The following is a 24,857-nucleotide window of genomic DNA, read 5'->3' as shown; positions in this document are numbered from 1 at the left end:
AGATATGAGATGAACCATGATATAAAAATTAGAGTGCTCTTCTCACAGTGTTTCAACTTTTTCTGAATGAACTTTCTTGAGTGAGGAAGCCAAAAGCCATTTTCAAGCCTGTTCTTTTAGGTTCTGGTCTCTAACTGGCCATGAAGTGTTGTTCCAGTTAACTAAAATAAAAGCAATATTTGCATAATGTTGCATATGCTACAAGTTCATCAGTGATCTGGAGGTGGGAGGTTCTATGTCCTTCTTATTAATGTTTTGAAATGACACCTATATGGTGCATATATTCACAGTATGCTAATGTATAGTTCTGTGCTATTATCTGTGTGCCAGCATTACTAAACCTTAAGGCCTTTACCCAGTCTATTCATTAAACTTTGAGTACAGAAATCTCTATACCATTATGTGGCTTTTACTGTTGTCTGCAGTAGGAGGAAGAATTCTTTCCTTGAAACCTTAGATAGGTTGCTGCTGGGTTCATGCTCTTTAAGTTCTTCCCAAGTGAAGTGCGAGAAGATTGAGAGATTGTTTCTCTTGTTACTGCTCTTCACACTTTATCTTTGAAACGATGTCTCCCAATTCATTCATCTCTTTCTTTTCAGTACTCATTTTCTCTCCTTGTACACAATAGAAATAGATTGGGGTTTTAATTTTTTTTAAAGTGAATGAAGTCTATGTACTTTCTGGATTGAGGAGTGAGAAACTCGGGGGGTTTTTTTAACATTAATAGAAATTTTGCACGTACCAACCTTTCAAGCTATTTGAGGGTCAGTTGAAATATGAATAATATATTTCTTGTCAGTTCCCAGAGGACAGATTGCCATGTTAGAGGCACTACAGCATTTGGCATCACAGAACACTTTCACTGAGGCCAAGTCTAAACATGGAAACCAGTCTATGCTTTCAGCCTTAGATACAGTGTCTGTGTGGCTGAAGCATGGAGAGCTGAAACAGCTGGGACAGCATTTGTGCCTGGTCTGTTTTGAAAGGACTTAATCACCCAAGACAAGCAACCTAGCAAATGGTACACACTTTTTTTTTAAGTGGACATGTCTGAAATAATTCCCAAGTCTGGCCAATACTAAATCCATGCATTTCATGTTACACTTTTTTTTTGAGGGGGGGGGAGTTTACAGGGCATTTATGCCACACTGAGAAATACTGTAATTATTGGAATAAACTGTAGTTAACTGAGATCTAATAATTTAGAGTATGCCTGTGATGCAGTTTACACTGGATAGAATTTCATATTGGGTATGCACTTGTGTTTAAAAATATTCCTTTTACAGAGTTACTGATACTATCTCATTGAGAGCAGATTTTTCCCAGAGTCTGTGAAAATGGAGATGGAAAACCAGTTTTTAATGGACAGAGAATTAATACACTTGTTCAGTTTGTGAAAGTGCTGTGTTCCAAAAGAGACCCCTTGTGTTCACTGGAGTATATGGTAACTCTATCCCTCTGCTTTTGCTGGAGAACAGTAGAATTTCCAAGTTCTCCCAGATGCAAGTAATTTTGCTGGGTATGTGTGATGAAATGTGACTTTTTAACCACATGGAAATACTGGAACTCATTTTACTCTTCTTGCTGGAGGCTTTGCAGTACTGTAGGTTGTAGCCATTTTACTGTTTTGCTACTTGGAGTTTTGAAGTAGTTAGACAGTCTTTCATTTTTACAGTGCAACACTTCATGAAATAGTCAAACATGTAGAGAAAGAGCTGGCATACATGCTGTAAAGACTGTTCAGGATAATTTCTGTATTGTGTGTGTTAAATATCTTGTGAGTTACAATGAAAACTGCTTTATTTTCAACTTTCTACATCAGTCATTAGTATGCACCTTTACAGATGCAGACAGATAGTTTGTATGACTGTAATTGTTGTCTGTTTACTTCAGCTTTTTTCTCCACTTCCCCACAAAATAATTTCTTTATCTTTATGCTGGAGAAAGAAAAGTATTGACATCTGTGCTCCAGAAATCTGGAAATCATTCATTATATGACCTCACAGGATCTAAATGTGTTTGGCAGCAGGCAGAATCTGCAAGACTGCTTTTCTAGGTGTACTGGGAGAGGGCTATGGACCTTGTGCAGTTTTTTTAATAAATGTTCATGCTTATGGGCATAACCCAGCACAAAAACTGTTATGAAAGTGTTTCCTATAAGAGGTTTGTCTTATACCAACTCTGCATCATTGCCTAAGGGAGTTAATTTAATGGTTGTTAGGTAGGAAGCTGCTATAGGTGACCTACTGATCATGTCTGTTCTAGTGACCTTTATGGGCTTCTGTGCTTAACTCATGACAGGACCAGACCAGCTGTTGCTGTGTGTACACACTTTTATGTACATGCATAAGCTAAGTAAGATTTTGGTGCTCTAGCGCTTGCCTTAGGTTTAAAAAATTATACACTTAAAAAGACAGTGGGAAAGTAAGAAGTTGAATGAATGTTAAGAAGGTAAGTAGGACCTACATAACTTGTTGTGACCTTCATGAAAGAGTGCTCTTGCTGATAGAGTACCAAGAGTACTGCATAAAGGCTGTGCAAACATAAATATGTGATCACTTATTAAGAGTGGAAATGCAGTTGTGCAGTAAAAAGTGTTGGGAGCATTTGTAAAGATTGGAAGATCTTCATATGATGTTCTATTTGTCACTTGTTGACTGGGTTTCTTATTTTGTGTGATAGATGATGACAAGAGAAATCAAAGTTATTTGATTACTCTTTTTTTGTTGTCCAGTCAACTTATTTACCTGGTTTCCTACTTGTTTGTTTTCTACCCAGAAATTTGTACTATTTACCTGGTCTCCTACTTGTTTGTTTTCTACACAGAAATTTGTACAAGTTTAAATTTTTAATTCCCCATGTTTTCAGTCAACATTGTTACTAAAAGTTGAATGATGACCGCAGTCTTTTTAACATCCTATTTTTCTTCTTGAAGGCTTTGACTGGAACCTTGTATTCAAGTGGGATTACATGACACCAGAGCAAAGAAGAGCACGACAAGGAAATCCCGTTGCTCCCATAAAGTATGTCTGTACCACCATTTCTCGACCAGACTAATTTTGCAACTAAAGATAGTTAGAAATCATCATCTCTGAATCTGAAAGAGGATCTTTACTATAGCTTTCATCAATATTGAAATTTCATTCATATTTATGGAACCTTGTGAGACTCCCAGAAATAAATTGTATTTTAAAAAATAGTTTAAAACACACTGGTAAATTATTTACCCTTAAGAAAAAGTAGATGTCACTTTGTTTAAAGTTTATGTATTTTGAGGACTAAAAATACGGCATTGGTTTTAATGTTTTATTGTTGGCACAAATTGCCACCCTTTACATAAGGAACTTGCGAACCAAATGGGAATTTTGAAGCTGCCTCAGAAAGTGGCAATAGCACTGTATGTGCCATAGAAATGAGTGCAGACAACATTTGATGTGATAGATGCAAAATTAGTTGCATTCAAAAGCATTGCCAGTTTTTTCGAGGAGATATTAGCCTTGATGCGCAAATAATAGTGACCCCCAGTTCATGGTTCTGTAAGTATTTAATTTAATTTTTCTTATTTGTTTAGGACACCTATGATAGCTGGTGGGTTATTTGTGATGGACAAATCCTATTTTGAAGAATTAGGAAAGTATGACATGATGATGGATGTTTGGGGTGGAGAAAACTTAGGTATGTATATTGTTTACCTTCTGATCAGTCTTGAAAGAGAGCAGGTTTTGTCATTGCCTATACTGTCACAGAGTCATGGTTTTCCTGATTCTGTTTCTTAACCTTTGCAATAGAATATTGCCTGACATCTAAACTTAGTGAGTTTTGTAGTTTTGTGCTGCTGCTTTAGCCCTAGGAGATAATGATGGTTGAGAAGGCATTTTTTCTGTAATTCCTTATTTTCAGATGTTTAAGTGAGTGAGGTTTAAGCAAGAGGGAGGAGGGCCTGAAAGAACTTGTGCTTTAGCCACTTCTGCTTTGACCTGCTGGTTAAATCTGGCATTAGTAGGTTTGGGTTTTTTTGGCTATTTGCATTACGGTATTGAACAAAGTTTTTCTCTAGTTAAGACTGGTATAATTGTGTGAAAACAAAAAAAGATTTGGAAGCAGCAGAATTCTAAAACTTCTCGAGACTTCCAGTCTGTCATTAGTGTAGTTTTTCCGAGTAGAGATGCATCTCAAACGGTCCAAATAGTGTGTTTTAGGAAAAGTTCTAATGATAGAAGCTTCTCTACTGCACGTGCCAGCTACAAAATCCTAAAATACCTCAAACTTGTAAAAACCCATGAGTATTTTGAGTTACTGAAATCTGCATATGCATTAAGCATATGCTTGGTCTACAAGGAAATTTCTGCTGTATGCAGCACACTAAGTATGGAGATACAGTAACCAAATGTTTAACACTACTGTAACACACTAAGGTTGGAAGAGGCATCCCTACAGTCCTGTCTCTGACCATCCTATGCAGTACTTGAAGAATCTTTTAGGTATTCTGAACAATTACATTCCATGTTTCTGTTTCACTATTCTGGCTGTAAATTGCTAAATCGTATTAATATAAGTACAATAATTTGTCATTTTTAAACGTCCTGCCAAGTCATTGGATAAATTTCCTACAGCAATGCTCCTATTCACTCTGAAAACCACTCCTGCCACTAGAGCGCTTAAATATTTGATTAGCTACAAACATGTACTTGAGCAACTGAATTTTTTCTGAACATTTATCAACTACGTTTATGCTTTGATAATTGAGGCCTTGATAGCAGGAAAGGGCACAAGCAATGGCTCCTCACTCAAGGGTGCAAAAAGTTGTTTATGTTGCTCCTGCTGCATTCTGATCCCCTTCCTCCACAGGAAGGAGGAGATGGAGACTTAGGGATTCCTGAAAAGCAGGCAGAAGGCAGCTAATGATTTTTTTCCTAGCTGTCATACTAACTGAAGACAAGTAAAAACCACATGGCATATGATATAAATGGCACATACACCAGATACTGGAAATCTGTGATGTACAGTTTAAAATTTAACGTGCACACTTGTCAGGCCTCCAGGCTCTCTGAATCGATGGATCAGTATTACATGCAAATAAACTGCTAAATGGACTTGCAAAATAATTCTGCACATTTTATTCATTTTACAAAAGTTAGCTTTTTTCCCAAGAATGTACAGAGCAGCTTTTATATGAGGTTTTGTTCACAAGCTAATATAGTCTAAATTTGACAAATTTCAAGATGGACCTGCAGTATTTTGCCTGAATTGGCCAAATTACCATGAAGATAGGTGCATTTTCAGACTGTTGCTAAATGTGACTGATACCACATGCTTGCTGTATGAAATGTGGATCAAGGTTAGTTCAGCTTGTCTCAAATCATAAACTCTAATTCTTACCATCTTCATGATGCTTTTTGTTAAGCCTAGGAGAATAAGAGTATGCTGGAGAACTGGGTGGACTATTAGAAGGTTTGGGTCTAATTTGAAAATCTGTGCTTTTCTTATTAATTTTGTAATTAATTTTCCTATTAATTTTTCTTATTAAGACATTCCCTGCCTTCTCTACTGATGACACACTATAATACATAGAACAAATCTGTTAGAGAGGTGTAATATAATATCAAAGAATTTTTTACATACTCTTTCTGCCTTTTCAATTACAAACTACATCCGCTGAAATTGTTACAATAGTAACATTTCTCCTCCCACTGTTGGAATGTGACGAAGATGCTTTAAGGGAGTGTCTCAGTTTGATAAGACTGGAATGTTTGCTAAAGAGGATGAGTTATGAGACAGACCAAACTCCTCTCTCTCAGCAATTGTAAATCCAAAATTAAGGGGGCTCTAATCGAGGAAGTGTAGAGAAAAAGAAGAAATAACAACCCTTTATTAAAAGATATATGTATGTTGGCAAGAACAGTAACGGAACACAAAAAAAACCCCCTAGACAATAGTCCTGTACCCAAAAGTCCCCTTCAAACACAAGAAACAGTCTGAATACTTCTCTGTCCTTCAGCGCGGTTCCAATCACGGCCGGCAGGGGGCGCTGTTGGATCAATGGAGGTGCAGAGCCTGCAGTGCTCGGTGTTGGCCTGCAGGGGGCGCTGTCGGGCTCTGGCGGTCACTGCACGGGGAGGGCTCTGGGGTGGTCTCGGATCGCAGACAAGCCGAAAAGAAAACGGGGACCCTTCCCCCAATGGAAGAAGGGCAGAAGGGAAAACAGTCCACCCCCATGGAACTCACTGTTGTTCTCAGATGATGATGTTTCAAGGCTCCTCCTTTTCTCCCAGTGAGCACAAAACTCTCCGATGAAAACACAGCAGGTTCGGGCTGGAGGCAAAGGCAGCTTGCAAGCAAGTTGAGGCCAGAGGTCAGGGCTGACCAGGACGAGAAGCCAGAAAGACCGGCCTCTAGGCTTTTTTCTCCAAATGCACGCATGCAAACCCAGTCTCCATTCAAAACCCCAGTCTCCATTCAAAACCCAGCAATCTGTCCTCTCCTTTGTGAGGAGGACCAGCTCCTCCCCAAAACTCCTCCCCCCTCCCCCCAGTCTCTGATGGGCCGTTCAGAAGGAATGCAGCTCAGCAGCTAGGTCCTTTGTAAAGCTAATCGCCCCCCTTTCCATTCAAATTTGGTCTTTCCTACAGTGGGGGCAGGGGGAAGAAAAATTCCCCCCCCTTTGGATTTCTAACCTGTAACAGGGAGCTTCATAGAATAATAGAATGGTTTGGTTTGGAAGGGACCTTGAAAATCATCTAGTTTCAACCCCCCTGCCATGGACAGAGACACCTTCCACTAGACCAGGTTGCTCAGAGCCCGATTCAGTCTGGCCTTGGGATTGTGGGGTTGTTTTGGATTTTAGATGCTGTATATTCTTTTTTTCTTTAAAAATCTATGCAGGCTTTAGAAGCCATGTTGGTGCAAATAAGAATTAGTTTGCTTCTCCCTATATGCTAGTCCTTTTGCTGCCTTTCCCATAGAGCTATCTGTAATAATTTTCACCTTTTTTTGTGATTCTTCCCAGTCTAAGGTGCTGGAAAATATACATGTGTAGGCTTACGTTTCTGGGAATTTATAGAGGGAGAATTAATGAAATTATTGTACACAGTAAAAGAAGCTATGAATAATGAAAAAAATTGACACAAAACATTTCTAACTTACTTGTAAAACAAAAATACTATTTCAATGTCTACATACATTTAATAGATGACAGTGACTTTCTGGATTAAACCTTCAGATGAATCTTTTTAAAAAGTGAGCTTGAGGCATACTGCATTGACCTTTATTTTTAACTAGGATTTCAGTCCATCTCTTTCATAACCATGTATTTACTAATACTTAAATAAGTTTGATACTATATTTCAAGCATTTAGTCTACACTTGCTTGTCTAATGCAAAACCCTTTGTCTTTGATCAGATCTTTCTGTCGTCTTTCACTAGGCTGTTCTTACAGAGTGCAGTATCCCCTCATATTGGGCTAATAACTGTATGAACTTTATAGCAGAACTCCATAAATAATGCTTCAAAACGGTACAAGAAAGCTATTACTCTTTTGCTTTCACTGTTTGAGCAACATGGGACCAAATTTGAGCTAGATATGGAAAAGCCTAAAGTCTTCTATCCATGTGTAATTTAATCTTGTAGTAGCAAAAGCACTTTTATGTTTCTAACTTCTTTAGCAGCAACCAGTCATTTACTGTGATTCTTTTTCATTCTCAAAATAAGAGGTGCAATACTGAAGTCAGTGCTCTGAAAAATGTACAGAGTGAATGTCATCTTTGCTTTAAAAATCAGTTTTGCCTGTTGTCCTACATGAATTCAACTGGAAAATCAAGACTGTAAGTTACTGTCAAGGGCAGTACAGTCATTCATATTTTGGAGGATAATCTGTCTATAGATTGGACTATGTTGACTGTCTAAGGTACATGAATATGCCTAATTGGCCCCTACGCGTCAGAATTTGTCACTGAAGAAAAACAAATAGGAAATGATCCTTGTGCAAGCAGAGACCATCAAGAATAATGGCAGTTAACTTGCACTGCTGAAATCACAGCACCTCTTTTATATATTTATTTATTTATTTTTATTTCTCTGGGCAGACCATTTTTTTTAAATCTGTGGTAAGACTGATTATGAAGAGGCTTGAAACTAAGGCTATCTAGCAACAGCTGCTGGGCTAAAGGGGGAATCATCAAAATTGAAACAGTGCTACTGGAAGCACCCTTCTTACTGCACTTAGTTGGAATGAATGAGGAAACATTCTGTCAGTAGTAGGTGACTTCTGCTATCAAAGGCCAAAGTTGAGAAAAGTGTATAAATATTTCTAGACCTTCTTGTCATCACTAATTGGTTCAGATCACTGGATTGGCTTAGAAGTGTACTGTCCATAACCTTCAATTTATGATTGTTTTGTCTTTATTTGGTCTATCTTCAAGTCAAGATATAGACTTGATATAGCTCCTTCTACAGCCAATGTTTGGGAGTGTTTGCTTATGTACTATAATAAGTTAGGAGCTTGAATCTATTGATTGTTTTATTATACCTTGATTTTTGTCCACTGTGTTATTCTGTCTTCAGCTGAAAAATTTTATTATAAGCTAGATCACTAATTTATCTGTTAAGTGTACCTACTGTTGTTTACCCTTCAGGCAGAGCATAGCAATAGTATACATACACTTAACTCACTCTGGCAAATCACATCATGGTTTATGGATTTGGGGAATTCTGGTAACTTCAGATAGGAGAAAACATACAGTTTTGCTTCCAAGTTAATAAAATTATTTCTCATGACCTTGCAGAATAAGAAATGCTCAGGTATGCCTTTGTTTGTCCTAGAATTTATCAGAAAACTGCCTTACTGATCTTCTCAGCAATAGTCAGTAAAAACCTTCTCTGTAAATAGTATGCTACAAAATTACAGTGTTTTATGATGTTGGTCTTTCATTCCTGTTTTTATTTCAGAGATCTCATTCAGAGTTTGGCAATGTGGTGGGAGCCTAGAAATCATCCCTTGCAGCAGAGTGGGTCATGTATTCCGCAAACAGCATCCTTACACGTTTCCTGGTGGGAGTGGTACCGTGTTTGCAAGGTAACTGTTAAGGCTTCAGCTAAATAGCAATGTTTTGGATTTCTTCAGATGATCAGCAGGTGGCAGTAATTTCATTTTAGGGATCTTGTCTTTAGAAATATATGCAATATTATCTATCATAGAAAAATATTAATTAAAATAAATTAATGACTTTGAGGCAGTTATTATAGATTGGGAGAAGAGTCTGAGTTGAAAGAGGGAAACTTCTAGTGGACCCAGACTGAGAATCTGTAAAAGAAGGAAATGCTTAACTTGGCATTCCATCACTATTGAGCACTTTCTGTTTATTTGGTTCTAAAGAAGGCTTTATTTTCAGAACTGTATCATAAAACTTCATTTTATAGAAACAGTTTCATTGTTCATTAAGAACCAGAATACAATAAGTTATGAACGTGCTTGCTTTTTGTTAATGCATGGTCAGTATGTGAGATGCAAATGATTATGTAGACTGATTCTGATATTTGTGCCAGTCTGTTAGCAACTTCATTCTCTCTCATTTGCCTTTCCGGTGCTGTGTTTGAAGATGCTTTTTCTATAGACCAAAGAAACTGCAGTTTTAAGGGATTAGATTATTATGCTGGTTAATTTTGCTGTTGGTACAACGTGCAGCAGTAGCTGAAATACTGAGCTGTCTCCTCAGTTTCTCTTTTTTAAAGTGAAAATAGCAGTGCTGATTTATGTTCATAGTGTTTTTTAATTAATGTGGATAAAAGTATTATGTGACTGTGGTGGACGTTTTGATCAAAGCTGTATCAGCTATAGCTGAAGAATCACTGTAGGTTTTGGTTTAGAGAATGGTTTAGAGAATGCATAGTGCTCAGGGGGTGAAGAAGTACAAGTTTCTGCTAAAGATTCTGTAGATTAAGAGCTGGAAATAAAACTGTTTCTTTACCCTTGAAGGGATATGGAGCCCAAACTCCGTTTAACATGAAGCAACACAGAGAGTGCAGATGTTCTTAAATTTATAAGAATGTTCCTGATATTTTTGGACTTGTGATTCACTTTAGACTGAGGAATCTCCTTAGGGTGTCTTTCTTCCCTTCCATGCTGATTATACCACCAAGGTGACTTTAGTGAATTCAATAGTCTGCTAAAATAAAGTCACTGTCCTCTTTGTTCCACTAGTTATAGTAGGGTTTTTTTCTGCTCCCCTATTCTTTGAGATCTGTATTTTATGCTGCAGTGAAAAATTAATAATAGTGCTTATGGGAAAACAAAAGCTAGCAGTGAAATATCCTCAATACATCACATCTCCATTCCAGCATTTATCATGTGCATCGAGAGGGTAGAAAGATCTACCAATTAAACTGCATCATATAGGCTTAGGATGAAACTGGTTTAGTTTCATGAGGTTTTGAAATGGACATCATAACAAGGAGCATGGTTAACAAAAGTGAATAAATATATAAATATAATGTGCAGCTTTCCCACTCCTGCAACTTTTCTGTCTTTGAGGCGTTGCCAAGATGCTGCTTTTCTTGTGATGTAAATAGGTACTTAAACATAGCCCAGTGGAAAAATAGGAAAAAGGTGAGGCTGTATGCACGCAGGGTAGAGCAATGCATCATATTGGCATGGGTTGAAGATTCTGCATTCATTGGGATTACAGCTTTTTGATTTTGTTGTGAAGTCAAATCATCATTTTTATTTGATCTCTCAAATGTCTTCACAATTACTGTGACAAGTTTAAGTCATTTGTGTTCAAAATTACTTTGCAAAGAGATCCCACATGTACTTGAATGGTGAGGACAGCTGAAGCCTGCAAACTAGTGTCTTGGGTACTTACCCTTTCCAGATGCCTTTCCAGCTCTGTCTTTCTCTGAAAGTGGTTTATTACCTTTGTCCTTATCTGTCCAGCTATCTCAAATTCTGAAATACCATTTAAATTCTTTGTTTCAATGGAATTATTTTTGAATTGACCTAGAAGAGTTGTATATCACTTAAAAACAAGGTTTACAGGTTGTATATTTGAAGGTTTCCTCCTCACTTAGCTTTTTTGGATGTCAAACCTATAAAGCAGAATGCCTTAAAATCAATTATACCAATAAGAGAATGATAAACCTAAGGTAATGGGATATCCTTGTAATACAGGTATTATCAGATATATGTAGGACCATGCTGCCAAGAAACTTAGTGCGTGGAATCTGTTCTGGTCTTGCAGCTGGGACTTGTTGGCTTATGCTATCATCTCTCCCTTGGCTATATGCAATTTATTCTGGACTGCTCTGGGTAACCATCCTATTTTTAGCTGGCTAGTCAGTATGCACTGCCTTTTGGCAGCCAAAACAAATTGGTAATTCTGGATGAGAGACTGGGAGTCCTGTTTCATGAAAGGGGAGACCACATCCTGGCTGTGTGGTGTGGGCAGATACAGCTTGTGTCTGGCAGGATTGGCTAGACCAGTGTGCACTGCTTCAATAAACCACTTCAGCAAACCAGTAAGTCTTGCAGACCCCAGTCTGCTCTGTGCAAAGCTACCTCATTGCTTGGTGCTCAGTTTCATTAACTGTGGCTCAGCATTAAGTGTACTCTATGCTGTGCTCCTCAGCACCCTGCCTTCTTTGGGGCCTTATTAGTTTAGGCAGTTCTCAGCATCTACACAGTGCCTGTATTGATGTCACACTAAGCCTTAACTGTTCATCCCTGAGTGTAGGGAAGCATAATAATGCAGGCATGTATTCTGGCCTTGAAAGTGCCTTTGGAGTCATTAAATCCTGGCAAACCAAATAGTTCCTCTCTAACCACCAAAATCTGTTTGGCTTTTGGGCAGGCAAGCTGCTTGCTGAGCAAGCAAGAGGGGCAGGTGCTGAGTGGTTGACACTGACACAGGTCTGAGAGACTGCAGGTGAAGATAAACTGACATACCTTCTAATCTAAATTGAGTGGAATTTTGCTTACAAAAATTTAAAGGAATCTTTGCAAGAAAAAAATCAGTCCTCAAACAAAAAATTATTCAGATCTGTCTTGTGACATTTTTATTCCTATCATTATTATTCTTTGTCGGCAACCTGCAAGATTCCTCACTTATCCTGACTACTTTTGTCTTTCGAATTGGAAAATCATATTAGAGAAGCTGTTGGCTCACTGAGTTTACTCCAGTTGCTTTAGATGAACTTGCTGCCAAATGTAAAATAAGCTTCAGAACATGGCAGTTTCAAGTGAAATGAGACTTAATTTTCTAAGCAAAAATTATGAACAATAAAAGTAAATGAGTTTTACATGGAATCAAGGGAATGGAAAAAGCCATTGCACTTTTGCAGTCCAAAAGGAGGTTTAAAGACACGAGTTACATAAATAAAGGAATTTCAGTTAGAGATGTGTATGATTAGAAGTAAAGCATTTGGGGTAGTGGTTTTTTTCACATTAATTGCAATAATCTCTCTTGACTTTTAATGAATTAAAAATATTTTTTGATTCCTTCTTCTCTTCTCTTACTTCAGGTACAGCAGACTTGTAGATTTGACCTTGTTTTGTTCATAGCTTTAAACTTCATGGTAGCTTATGTCTTTTTGGAACTTTGAATGCTGTGCTGGTAGGAATAGGATGAAGACTGAAAATGTCTTGCCTATGTTAGCGTATCTGCTTTCAAAAAGGTAAAAGACATTATTAAATATTGCCAAAAATTGTTGGGATTTTTATGTTTCCAATTAGCTTGCTTTATCCAGGTGAACACTCACTAAATTTGGCTTCTGTGAAGTTACTCTTACTAAAAAAACCCCAACCAAACACCAGCGTAAAAAATTCCATGAAGTTTGCAGAAAGAACTCCAAGATGTGTATTAAATTCTGGATGAACACCCAAAGCAGTGATGAGTGTGGAAAAGACAAAAAAATTTTTCTAAATGCATTTATTTCAGTTATGTTAGTCTCTAATGGTTTTCTATTACTTGGGTCCTTTATAGGGACTATTCTGCCTGGCTTGAGGCAGCTAACTATGTAGTACTAGGAAGGATTAAAATCAAACCGAGGATAAATTACATGGTTTAATTGCACTTCGAGAAAGTATAACCCATGTGTTTCATATGATTGTTCCTAGAAATACACGCAGGGCAGCAGAAGTCTGGATGGATGAGTATAAAAATTTCTATTATGCAGCAGTGCCTTCAGCCAGGAATGTACCTTATGGCAAGTAAGTCACAAGAGCTTCTTTGCCCTGTTTGTTTATTCTTCATGAGACAGCACCTTCTGAGGTGAAAGCAGTGCTGGCTCTCGTGTTGTCGCTTTACAGTTTATTTCAACAATTCAGCTGTTCTTGAGTTTTCTGTGTATTCCATAACATATATGAAGACAACAGCCTGACTTTGAAAACTACTTTTTTTTTTCTCCTCTAGTATTCAAAGCCGAATGGAACTCAGAAAGAGACTTAGCTGCAAACCCTTCAAGTGGTATCTTGAAAATGTTTATCCTGAGTTACGGTGAGTTTTGGCTGACACTAGTATGCAGTTCTCTTTTTGGCCTCCCCAGAAATTATCAGTTTCTCCTTCCTTGGACGTGAAGGATGCTTTTTAATTTATCTGTGAATGCAATGCCTCATGCATGCTTATTTGCTTTTTGGTTTTGTTAGTTCTGTCCCTTAAGAGTAACTTCTCCCTAGTAAGCTGCTTTTTCTTTTTCTAATTACTGCAACTACAGCTGCAGTAGCAGATATATTAGAGAACAGTGTCCAAAGGACTCAACTTACCTAGAAGTTATTCTCCTACACAAACCATTTGCTCAAAAGCACGCTGTTCTGTATCCTGTTGTCATCCCTTTAAAGCTTGTGCCTTTGCCTAAGCACATGCCTAGTTGAGTAAGGAGACTGAATCTCAGTATAGTACAAGTAACAGGAGTCAGCAGACAAGAGGGCCTTGTATGGTTGGCAGACAAGGGCAGATGCTAAGACTCTAAGAAACTGAGTCTCTTGTCACTGGATAATCACTGACTTTTGGGTAGGGGTGAGAAGAGGGAAGTGAGGGATAATATTGCTAACAGTTCCTCTAACATGAATGCATCCTAACTAGTGAAAAATCCTTGAAGAGAAACATTTTTGAAAAGATACAAAGGTTGTGGTTAAATAGCCCATTAATAAGTATGTTGGTCAGATCTGAGTCTATAAACCAGTTAGTAGTGTAATGGTGCAAGATACTGTGTGTAGCTTGTAAGAATACATGGTGGTTTTTTCCTGATGGCACTTCACTTCAGTGAATTCAGGTAACTGCTAGTGATAGATGTATAGGCTATGATGCAAAAGCACCAGCTATTATAGCTCCAGTGAAATATATACAGTACCACACATACTAAGGAGTCTCATAAACCAGGGTGATACTGAGGAAATAAGTTTTCCTTTATTTTCTCTTAAAAGTGCCAGAGGATATTTGGTTTTGTTTAATTTGTCAGAAAAAATGTGTCTTGCAAACTCTCCTGGAAAATGTGCTACCATAAGTACTGCTGAAGTGTAATGTCATCTTACTCTGTGTCATCCCTCATGTGCTCATTCTGCTGGATTGAATTATTATAGTCATATTAGTCTGAAGTTTTTAAAGGCTCTGATATGCCCATGAACTCATGGGCTCTACCCCACAGCTGTGCTTTGCTGAATGAGCTTACCCAGGTATTTCCATACTATGAGTGTATTTTATATGTAACTGTTAGAAAATAGATATCAGAAAAACTTTGATTCCTTTTTTTTTTTAATTCCTAACTGCTTTTTTAACATTTCAGTAAAAAATAGTCTGAGAAAAATGTAGAATGTCCTATTTCTGCCACAAGGTGCCTTACCTGAAAAGACAAAAGGTTTTGATGACCTTAATGATAGCATTAAGCTTTGAGTCACCTTAAATAATAAGTCATTTTAATTTGATTTTTATGCTGAGTTCATATGTTTATCCTCATTCTCTGACACAAGTCTTTTTGTATTGTGTCCTAAGCTTGCGAGTTTACCTGTGCTTGATCAGTTCCTGATCAGATAATTGCCTCCCCTCAAAAGATGATTGAGATTTCCAGATGAGAGTCATCACTGATCCTTAACGTCTCATCTTAAAAGTACTCTTGAGTAAAACCAAGGAGTTTATAGAAAAACTTAAAAACCAACAAAAAAAACCCAACTGAATTAAGCAGATATTTGTGATTTTGTTTTAGGGTACCTGATCATCAAGATATAGCTTTTGGGGCTTTGCAGCAGGGTACCAATTGCCTTGACACTTTGGGCCATTTTGCAGATGGTGTTGTTGGAGTTTATGAGTGTCATAATGCCGGGGGAAACCAGGTCTGTATGCCATTAATTTTTGTTTTTCACAATAAAAGTCTTAAAAGAAGTGAACGTGAACCTAAGCTTTTTAACTCAAGCAGTTACTATGTACTGGTGATAGGAAGATGATCCCAAATTAGCAGATCAGTTGTTATAACAGATTGGCTAAATAGCTTCTCCCAAAGATACATTTGGTGTGCATCACATTATCCCCTTCCTTTGTCACTATTAATATTTGCTTTTACACTAGAGGCCAAAAAAATTCCAGGGAATTTTTTACTTGTATATAAGGCTTTCTCAGATGTCCTGATTTTCAAAGTGTTACTACAGCTATCCTATGGCTGTGCCCTGAGCATATACACTGTTTCAAACTTTTCTTCTCCTCTGATATAGTGGAACTTGCTTCATTTTATCTCCATTATAGCTAGTCTTAGATTCTGATCCCTGAAGGAAAGTATCTGTTTCATATCATGAAGGGCTAAGTTTTTAAAAAAAAGGGATGGGATTAATAATGAAATTTATTTCTGAAACACTGATTGCTTGCAAAATAACATTTAAATGTAACCAGGCTTGGCCCCATGTATCTAGGATTTTGTATTATACAACTAAATCCTCTTTAATTGTTTGAGAGAAGCTAATTGTGCCATTTTAAGTAGTTACAAGCATGATTTGGATAATTAGTGTGGCTTTAATGAAGTGGCTTCTTTCCTCAAAGCATAGTTAGACAAATGACGACCAATGGGGATGCTGGAGGTCAAATTTGAAGGAGAAAGACATATGAAGAGAGTCTAAACATCAGTGCAAGATCAGGCTCTGTGTAAGAAGATGCCGAGATCAAACAAGCTGGGCAACAGTTACATATAGAACAGCTTTTCTTTGCTCATTAAGAGTTGCCTATTTAAATGCATTTAACGGAAATTCTTTTGTACCTCGTGCCTTGGATAGGAAGGAACGTTTTCCCTCTACCTTTGAGTTTAGCCCTCTTGTGTATTGCTTTCTGGTGATCTCTATTGTATTAAGAACTACTGTTTCCTCACTGTGGTCCATATGCTTTGTTCAGTGTGTGAGTAGGTGGCCAGTGATGCTGCAGACCAAGCTTTTAGGGGTTTTATGTATGTAATTACATCCTTTTTTAAAATATATATACATATATATAAAGAAGATATGGGGAAGGTGTAACACGCACACACATGTATGTATACACATAAATAAACTTATACCTAAATAGATATTTGGACAAATATTTTTACATCTGAAGCCCGGTGTGACTGCCTGCTGCAGCTGTGTGAAACCAGCAGAGGGAGCAGACAGCCAGCTCAGCCCTGAGCTGACGTGGGGACACGGAAGCAATTGGAATTACTGTGTTTGGAAAGGACGTTTTTCCTCTCCTGTTCTGTGGGAAGCAATGAGCAATTCTAATGCTCACACATGCCTATTTATAGGATTTTAACCTTTGCTGTATATGCAGAGATAGCATGTGCATCCGTTAATGTACACAATTTTGTACACTTTTTTTTTTGTCTTCCTTTTTGTAGGAATGGGCCTTAACAAAGGACAAGTCAGTGAAACACATGGATTTGTGCCTTACTGTTGTGGACAGAGCACCTGGTTCACTAATAAAACTTCAGGGCTGTAGGGAAAATGACAGCAGACAGGTCAGTATATCGTGACTGCACTCTGCAAACAGTGGGGAAAACAAGGGCTGTGAATGAGAATGCAAGAACGTGCACTGGTGATCATCTATAGCTTCTACTGTTCATGCTGTTGTTTATGTGTGTAAAGTTAGGATGTGTGATGTCTAGACAGAGCAGCAGGAATAAGCTTGTGTGTTGAGCTTTTCTTTTCATAGCCAGTGATAATCTTTTGTCACTTTTGTCACGTAGAGGTTCTATCCCGACAGGGGCCTTATGTAAAGGTTTCACCCAACAGCACTGATGTGTAACAGTCTTCAACTGCCACGTCTGTTTTCTGAAATAGATTCTATATTCCACAGTGTGTTTTTGAAAGGTCTTACTAAATGGAGTTTGAAGATTGTGTAGTCTGTGTCTCAGAAGAGTGTTCTTTGGCTTTCCTTCTATTCAATGGTGACCTGTTTATAACAGCATTAGACTCCTTAAATTTTTTTTTATTTATGTGGTATTGTAACTTCATCTATTTTCCATGCCTGAGGAAAATCACATTTGCAGAGTCATACCATCTTTTTGATCTAGTCATGTAGCAATTCATCTCTTTCTGCTAAGTCATCAGTTCTGATCATCTGCCAGCTTCCTTGCTTCTGCATCTCCGTTTGCACACAGATAACTGAAACTCTGTCCTTGATGAGGGAAGAGTATTCTTGCCACTTTTCAGAACAGGAAACTAAGCAAGATTTTCTTGATAAGGTTTACAGGGCCCAGTATGTTAGAAATATAAGAGGAAAAACCTTGGTTTTTAACATCCTGTTTCTGGGATTTACTCTGTCCTTTGACATCATGTTAGGCAAAGAGCTTTTGACAGCACAAATTGACTGACTGGTTGTCTTCTGCATAACTGAAAGATGTCTGACAAATTTCTGCATTTCTGTAAAGTTGTCTGTATTGATTCTGCTTCTTACTTCTCTATGCTCAGTATTGTAGTGGTATGCATATGGATTTTAAGATTTTTAGTTTTTTCTTCAGACCAAAGGTTTCATGCAGGTAACAGGATATTTGAGAAGTTCTGAATTAGAGGAGAATGGCTTGGTGTATTCTGCATGTCTTGCAGAGTGTTAGCTTAATGAACAGCTGTTTTGGCAAGGCTTGCCATAACTTACATACTCTTATTCAAGAATCATCAAACTGCTACTATTACTGCAGTTTTCACAGCTTTCCCAGGCACAAGCCAGGGAAGCTTATGAAGACTTGAAAGGACAGGATGTAGAATTCTTCCTTTTCCTGCCTTTCCAGGTCAATAACTGTGTTTTCTCTTCCAGAAATGGGAACAAATTGAAAGCAATTCTAAACTGAGGCACGTTGGCAGCAACCTCTGTCTAGACAGCCGAAATGCCAAAAATGGTGGTCTCACCGTTGAGATCTGCAATCCTTCTTTGTCACAACAGTGGAAATTCACACTTAATCTGCAGCAGTAGAAGGACTTACAAGCAAAATGCTGTTTCAACTGAAAAACAATGGGCAAAGTTTTGATTGAATTACTGATGTATTTCTTAAAACTTTCCATGGAACTTATATACCTCAGTATTCCACCTTTATCTGAAAGTAGAGTGCTGAAGCAGACACCAGGGATCCAGGGAACTCAGAGCACTGCAAAGATGGCACTGAGCATTACTTCGCACCAAGAAGGAATTGTGCTACAACCTTCAAGGTTCCTTTCTGTCTTCAGTTACTACTTGCACAGCAGATAATTAACTCTAGGAACAACTGACGTATGATAAACAAAAGGATCTGAAGAAACACCTGTGGGGAACAGGGTGTGGGAGGGAGGGTGGGAAAAATTACTAGGAGAAGGTCATTTGAAAACTCCATTTGCATAGAAGTCATGGTTTGTTATTTCCAGAAACAGAAGTGTCATTTTGAAGTTGTTTTTTTTCTCCTGTGTGTACTTGGTAATTTGAATATGAACTTTTCTATGATGGACTCTAAATATAAATATATGAAAGTATATATATTGTCAGCTCCCAATGATTTATATCCTGCAATTATCAACAGTGATTGACATATGTATAACCAGAAATTGGATTGGAGTGCTAGGAGAGAGAAACTTTATGAAGGTGCGGATTTTGTGCTACTGGGTGTGATGTCCGTGCTAACACTGGATGCTTTTGCTTTGCAAAGTGGATCTACTTCTTAACACTTCACCCTTACTGGAGAGATCATGAAACTCAGGAGGAAAAAGAAAATAGCAGAAAAAGTCAATGCCTCTGCCCAGATGATCACTTGGATTGTTTACTCCAACTTGGAAATTCATTACATGTGCTCTGGATAATGTTAAACTTGTACTTGATATTTGTGTTGATCATTTCTGTAGTACTTAGTCTTTTAAATACTCCTTCTTTTGTTATAAAATTATATAAACCGCACAGATCTTTTATGCAGCGGTGTTCGTTCAGCACAGTTTTATTCTGGGCCCTAATGAGAAAAATTTGTCTCAAACTCCCCTTTTGAGCTGTAGAAATAAGTTACATCACTGATGACAGCACAAGATCTGAATTTTAATTTGCAAGGATGAGCAGCTATGTAATATCTCTGAATTGCACTTGCTTAATCTATAGACCTACTACTGGGGAATTTTCTTTCATTTTGTTTCTTTAAATGGAGCTTTTGAGTGGATTCAGGGTTGGCTCTGGGAGTCAGCCTGGATACCTGCATAGCCTTTGTGTTTTTAACCATAGAACTTGTGCATTTTGCAGCTTCAGTCCAGCCAATGTCATTTTTATAAAATAATACTGTCCAAGTTAACCCCAACTTTGATGTGTCCTTTCTTATGTTTGCATAGACTGTATACTTTTCTATTAAAAGCAAATGCTTCAACGAGCTTTTAAAATGAGAAGGCAAAGTAAATAAGTACTAATAAGTGAGACAGTATTGACAAAAATTAGTGCAGACATGAAGTGCCAGGAAGTGGTTTTGGAAAGATGATGATCTTGGAAAAATGAAATGGTTGATTGTAAGGAGATGAAGAATATGTGCTGTACTGTAGAATGCTGGTACAGTCCCCCTCTTTCTTTGTCCTGGGAGTAGAGTAGTTCCTGATTTTTCATTTTCCTTTAGCTGTATCTGTGCATTAGGTGTAGGGATGGTACTCTTCTGGGCAACATGGCTTTAACAGTGCCAGTCAGTGAGCCCACAGAGACCTCGTGTGTCTGAAGTTAAGACTTGCAAGTACCTGCATGGGGGTTTGGATTTGGATGGGGGCATTAAATCCAGTTTTACCCATCCATCATCTGACTCTTTTTATGAATAATTAATACTTTTTTTTTCTTATCATTCACAGTCCACTTTCTCAAAAACTTGCCTGTTTAGAGGCCAGGCAGTGGTTAAACTGTTTTCAGCGTTTAGTCTCTCCCTGTAGCCTTTTAACCTAGCTGAGAACTTGAAGATGTTTCATAAACATAGCAATAGATTCCTTCATGATTTGGAAATACAAATGCTGAAATATGGGCTCAGCAGCAAGTCAATTGTTTCAGGTTTTTAAAAATAGAATTTAAAAGGGAAAAACACCAGCCCAGTGACTCAGCTTCAACCATGGAGGTATTTCCATTTGCAACTTTGATCAAAGTAAGGGTAGCACTAACTGACATGAGCAGCTGCAACTCTGAATATTGACCTGCCTCTTATCTCTCAATCAGAATTGCTAGTTTAAAAAAAAAAAAGAAATCCATATTTCATCTCTTTAGTCTTTAATGACAACAGCAATCATAAAGTAGGAATATTTTTCAGTATTTTTTTCAATTCCCCATGGGTGCTGCTCATAGGGGTTTTAATATAGGAGCTGTGTGTCGCTTTTCTTTGAGAGAACGGACAAGAAGAGGTATCCTTTTGTTATGTTTACATGACAGTGTGCCAAAGTTACTTACTGTGATTTTAGGGGTTTTCAATGTTGAAGAAATTCACCCATTTGAAAGATAAATTAAGAGTCCTTGAAGGAAATTGCGATGGAGTCTCCTGAGAACTTTTCTTACCGTCTTCAGAACAAGAATGGTGATACTGTTTATTTTGCAGATTTTCAAAACATAGTTTGAAAACTGTTTTTTTCAGTTGGTTTGAAAAGTCTGCTGTACAGAGCTTGTACTTGTTCATTTTATAGATGGAAACCATCCTTGAAAATTTGTTTAACTTAAATAAAGAACAGCGCTTTATAGATAAATGTGTGCTGGTTGATACAACTGAGTAAAACCAGTAAAAGACTGGCTGGAACTTGTACATTGAAGTAGTTTTCAAATGCTTCAGTTCACTTGGTAGCTTCATAAAGTTCCTGTTCTAGAAGTGTGTATATATGGGTGTATATATCTATTTATGAAAAGAGATTTTGTTTGTATGTAATATTATAACTTTGAGGTAATTATCTTATTCTAGAAGCTGTTACATTGAATTGTGGGTTAATGCCAACTGTATAGTCACCTGAAATTATACTGTCAAGGCACTCCTCCCTCCTGCCCCTTTAGGCCTAATCTTCTTGAGACTTCCACTGTCCCTCTCTCTGCTGCCAGAAATCACTGTGCCAGTGATTCCACAGATCTAGTTTAGAGACCTTGCAAATGATCCTGCACCAGCACAGTTGGGGAGGGAGGAAATCGTCCACGGGAGATGATGGGCAGCTGTGAAGTGCGAGATTCTCCTGCTACCGTAAGAGTGAGTGGGGCTGCAGCCAGGGCTTGATGCTCAGTCTCAGCATCACCTTGGCAGAGCTGGGCTGCAGGCTAAAGGGGATGGGAATGGTACGATGCTCAAAAAATGTGTGATCTGTCCAGCTTCAGAGATGCCTCAGGTCAGTTTTTAGGGTACATCATTCTTTCCCACTCTGTGGCATACAGGACTAGGATCTTTGCTCCTGGTCTAACAAACTTAGCTTTACAGTTGGCCCCAAGGACGTGGTCAGCTAGCATAACCTGCAGAAGCATCTGTAGGAAAGATTTAAACACTTCCACTCTTTTAGTTGTACTGACAGGAAGATTACCTATCAAGCTGTGGGAAAGGAGAGGTCTTGGGTACAAACTTACCCTCTCTGTGTAGCAGAAGTTAGTGACTTTCACAATGTAAATTAAATGAAGGAAATAGGTCTTTAATATTTATGGTTGGCAAAAATAAAAAGGCCTTGTCAAGCTGCAGTAAACAAAAGAAACACCTTTGCATCTGCAGATTGTATCTGAGAATTCAAATGAGGATTCTCCATCTTAAATACCCTTTGACACTCAGGAGCTGACAGGTGATACTAAGAGATAATTACAACAGGCTTCTGGCAATAGAAGCTTTTAATCTAATCCAATGTTAAATGTAGAAGTCTATCTCTAATGTCTCTGCCTAGAGTTTTACATGTTTCCCGTGTCTGCTGTTCTCGGTTAACTTTAGTATAGTAGCAGGACTGAATGAACCATCCAGCAAATTTTGCATTACTGCTGACCAAAACTCCATTGTTTCCTTTTTACCCAAGTAAATTTACGTGAAAAAAATTTTCCCCATTTGTTTCCTGGAATTTCAGGTCATGCTTTTCTTAGCCGGTTTTCTGCATGGGTTTACTCTGCTTGCTTGTCACTGCATAAAAGCAGATGTGTTTATATCCCCTTTATAAGGGCATGTTTAATCTTTGCTCTTTGTGGATTAAACCCCCATATTTTAAATCCTGAATTTTCAAGAAGATGCCTCTGTGTGTTTGAAATGGAAAGTGAATATTGGGAGATATTAAAAGACTGTGATCTGCTTGAGGTAAGGACTGTTGTCTTGTTTGAAGTGGATTCTGTAGAGCATTGTTCAGTTCCTTTCTGGGGTGTTACAGTCATAACCTCAGTTATTTTGTTTAATTTTTGTATATGAATACCACCATCTACTTTGTCTTACTTATATTTATTTTAAATGTAGATTCTCTCTAAAATTTCTATGGCCCTGAGAAGCATGTGTGCATCACTTGTGTCCTCATTCATGCCTGAAACACAACGAATAATTTCATAGCAATAGCTCATTACAGAACGCTCTAGCAAGAGGCTTGTTCCTGTACAGAATGATTTCAAATGAATAGAAGCCACTGAAAAAAAGTCTGGGATAATAAGCCATGATTACAGAATGAGCACAAATGTCAGGGTTGCATCTTCTGTTAGAGTGCACATTTTATTTACAGCTTAGCATCCAGTAGCTATTTTAAGATCTGCTAGTAATCAAGCTTAAAAATTGTGAATAAAGTCAGTCCACAGATGTTCTCTCTGTAGAGCTCTCCAAGAGGTTGTCTGAATGGGTGCAAAATACTCTTTTAATTTGATTTGATTTCTTGCAGCAGAACAGCATGTTGTTGCTCTGTATGCAGGAAGATGAACCTGTTGGATTTCAAGTTCCTATTTCTACCCAGCAGATGTTTTTAATCCAAGGATTTTTTTGAGTTTTTTTTTATTTAGTTAGTTAAAAAGGATCTGGAAGTAGAAAATAGCTATGCTTTCTGCCAAACCTATATTAATTGAACATCACCTTTGGTAATCTGGTAAAAAGAGGGTTAGAGAATCACTACCAAGAATCTATTGTGGCTCTGGTAGTGTGGTGAGCACCACTTGTGCAAAAGAGTTTTCTTTTATGCCACCTTTCTTCCTGTCCAACAGGTTATTTTTGAGGAGAACGTGAGGTAGATTCCTAGGTGGCAGCTCTGTGCTCAGCTGAGCCAGACTATCTGTTGCTGCTGAGAGGGAAAGGAATGCTGATCCTGCCTCCTCCCTTGGTCTAGTGTTTGTGCCTAATCCACGAGACAATTAAGTGAATAAAGCAGCAGGCCAAGGTAGACAGAAAAAAAAATGTCAGTCTTGGAGAGTTGAGGTGACCTTTTTGAAAAGAGCTGGAGTTGGCACAAAGTGGCAGGGTGTCATAACCAGAAGTAGCTGAGGGGGGAAGATGTTCAACGTCCCTTCCCTGTAGCACCAGTGGAACGTAAAGGCCGTTTGTCCATCCTGTGGAGCAATAGGATATAACATCTCTTCAGGTGATTGCTGCTCCCTGCTTGTCACTGTGAGATTTTGGGTACAGTTTTGTCACTGTCACGTGCTCATCTGTGAGCTAGCAGCATGTAAAGGAGCATTAGGAATGCCTTGCGGTGAGGCAGTGGGGGTTGTAAGGAAGGTTGGCAAAAAAAGCCCAACAAAAAACAACATGGAAAGTGTTACTTTCAGTAGCTGAAAGCCCTTTGAGCTTGGCTTAACTCGACCATAAAATCAAACCTTATGTTTTCATGACAGAACCTGAGCTGAGGGATGTTCTAGTTTGCTTTCCTGTTGAGATGCCTTTAATAATAATAATAGTTATTATTATTACTTATACCAAAACAGCCTCACTGATGATATCTGAGTCTAAAGCCAGCAACACCTATACTGTCAAGAGAAGAAAAATGGGGCAAGAGAGACTAAAAGGTTTTAAGTTGCATGAAGGTCTTTGTTTCAACATCAAGCTGATGTTGAATAGAGAGTTTCCTACTAGAAAGGGATTTAATTCTTTTGTTTAGACAATCTGGAGAAAGAAAATGCTCTACCTTACATGTAGTTTGTGTGGTATGGAGCACACCATACTAGTGTTCCGCTCTCTGCCAGCTGGTTTCAGAATTGTATGAGGATGTTTCTTTTGCTTTTCGCTGTTGAATGAGTTGAGAGAGGGTGGCATCTTTGGGTCACTGGTGAGGGCCAGGGCTTCTGTCATGGCAGGAGATACAACAGAAAATGACACACATACTCTTATCTTTATCTCTAGGTAGAAAAGATGGGGGAAAAAGTGAAGTGGAAGAGAAAGATGCAAAGTTGAGAGGATGTGGAGAAGCAGCTGCAGAAGTGCAACTTTGAATGTATTTCAAAGTCAGTAAATTTGTAGTTTAAGGTAAAATGAGATCTAGCTCTCCTGTGCTCTAC

General features: G+C 38.1%; 1 protein-coding gene across 1 annotated transcript in view; it reads left to right on the top strand.

Moving 5' to 3' along the window:
- Nucleotides 1–18,461, top strand: part of GALNT2 (polypeptide N-acetylgalactosaminyltransferase 2) — a 90,318-nt gene extending 71,857 nt beyond the window's left edge. Inside the window, exons 9-16 of the mRNA XM_027721320.2 lie at nucleotides 2,936–3,023; nucleotides 3,572–3,675; nucleotides 8,944–9,070; nucleotides 13,106–13,198; nucleotides 13,401–13,484; nucleotides 15,187–15,313; nucleotides 16,831–16,950; nucleotides 18,246–18,461. Of these exons, the coding sequence (XP_027577121.1) occupies nucleotides 2,936–3,023; nucleotides 3,572–3,675; nucleotides 8,944–9,070; nucleotides 13,106–13,198; nucleotides 13,401–13,484; nucleotides 15,187–15,313; nucleotides 16,831–16,950; nucleotides 18,246–18,401 (899 nt within the window). The 3' untranslated portion in view covers nucleotides 18,402–18,461. The remainder of the gene's footprint in view (nucleotides 1–2,935; nucleotides 3,024–3,571; nucleotides 3,676–8,943; nucleotides 9,071–13,105; nucleotides 13,199–13,400; nucleotides 13,485–15,186; nucleotides 15,314–16,830; nucleotides 16,951–18,245) is intronic.
- Nucleotides 18,462–24,857: the final 6,396 nt, after the last annotated feature.

This window comes from Pipra filicauda, unplaced genomic scaffold (assembly GCF_003945595.2).
Source record: "Pipra filicauda isolate LSUMZ 115617 unplaced genomic scaffold, ASM394559v2 scaffold16_size7369187_pilon, whole genome shotgun sequence".
Taxonomy (NCBI): domain Eukaryota; kingdom Metazoa; phylum Chordata; class Aves; order Passeriformes; family Pipridae; genus Pipra; species Pipra filicauda.
Note: the sequence above shows the minus strand (reverse complement) of the source record. Positions and strands in the feature narration are given on the sequence as shown.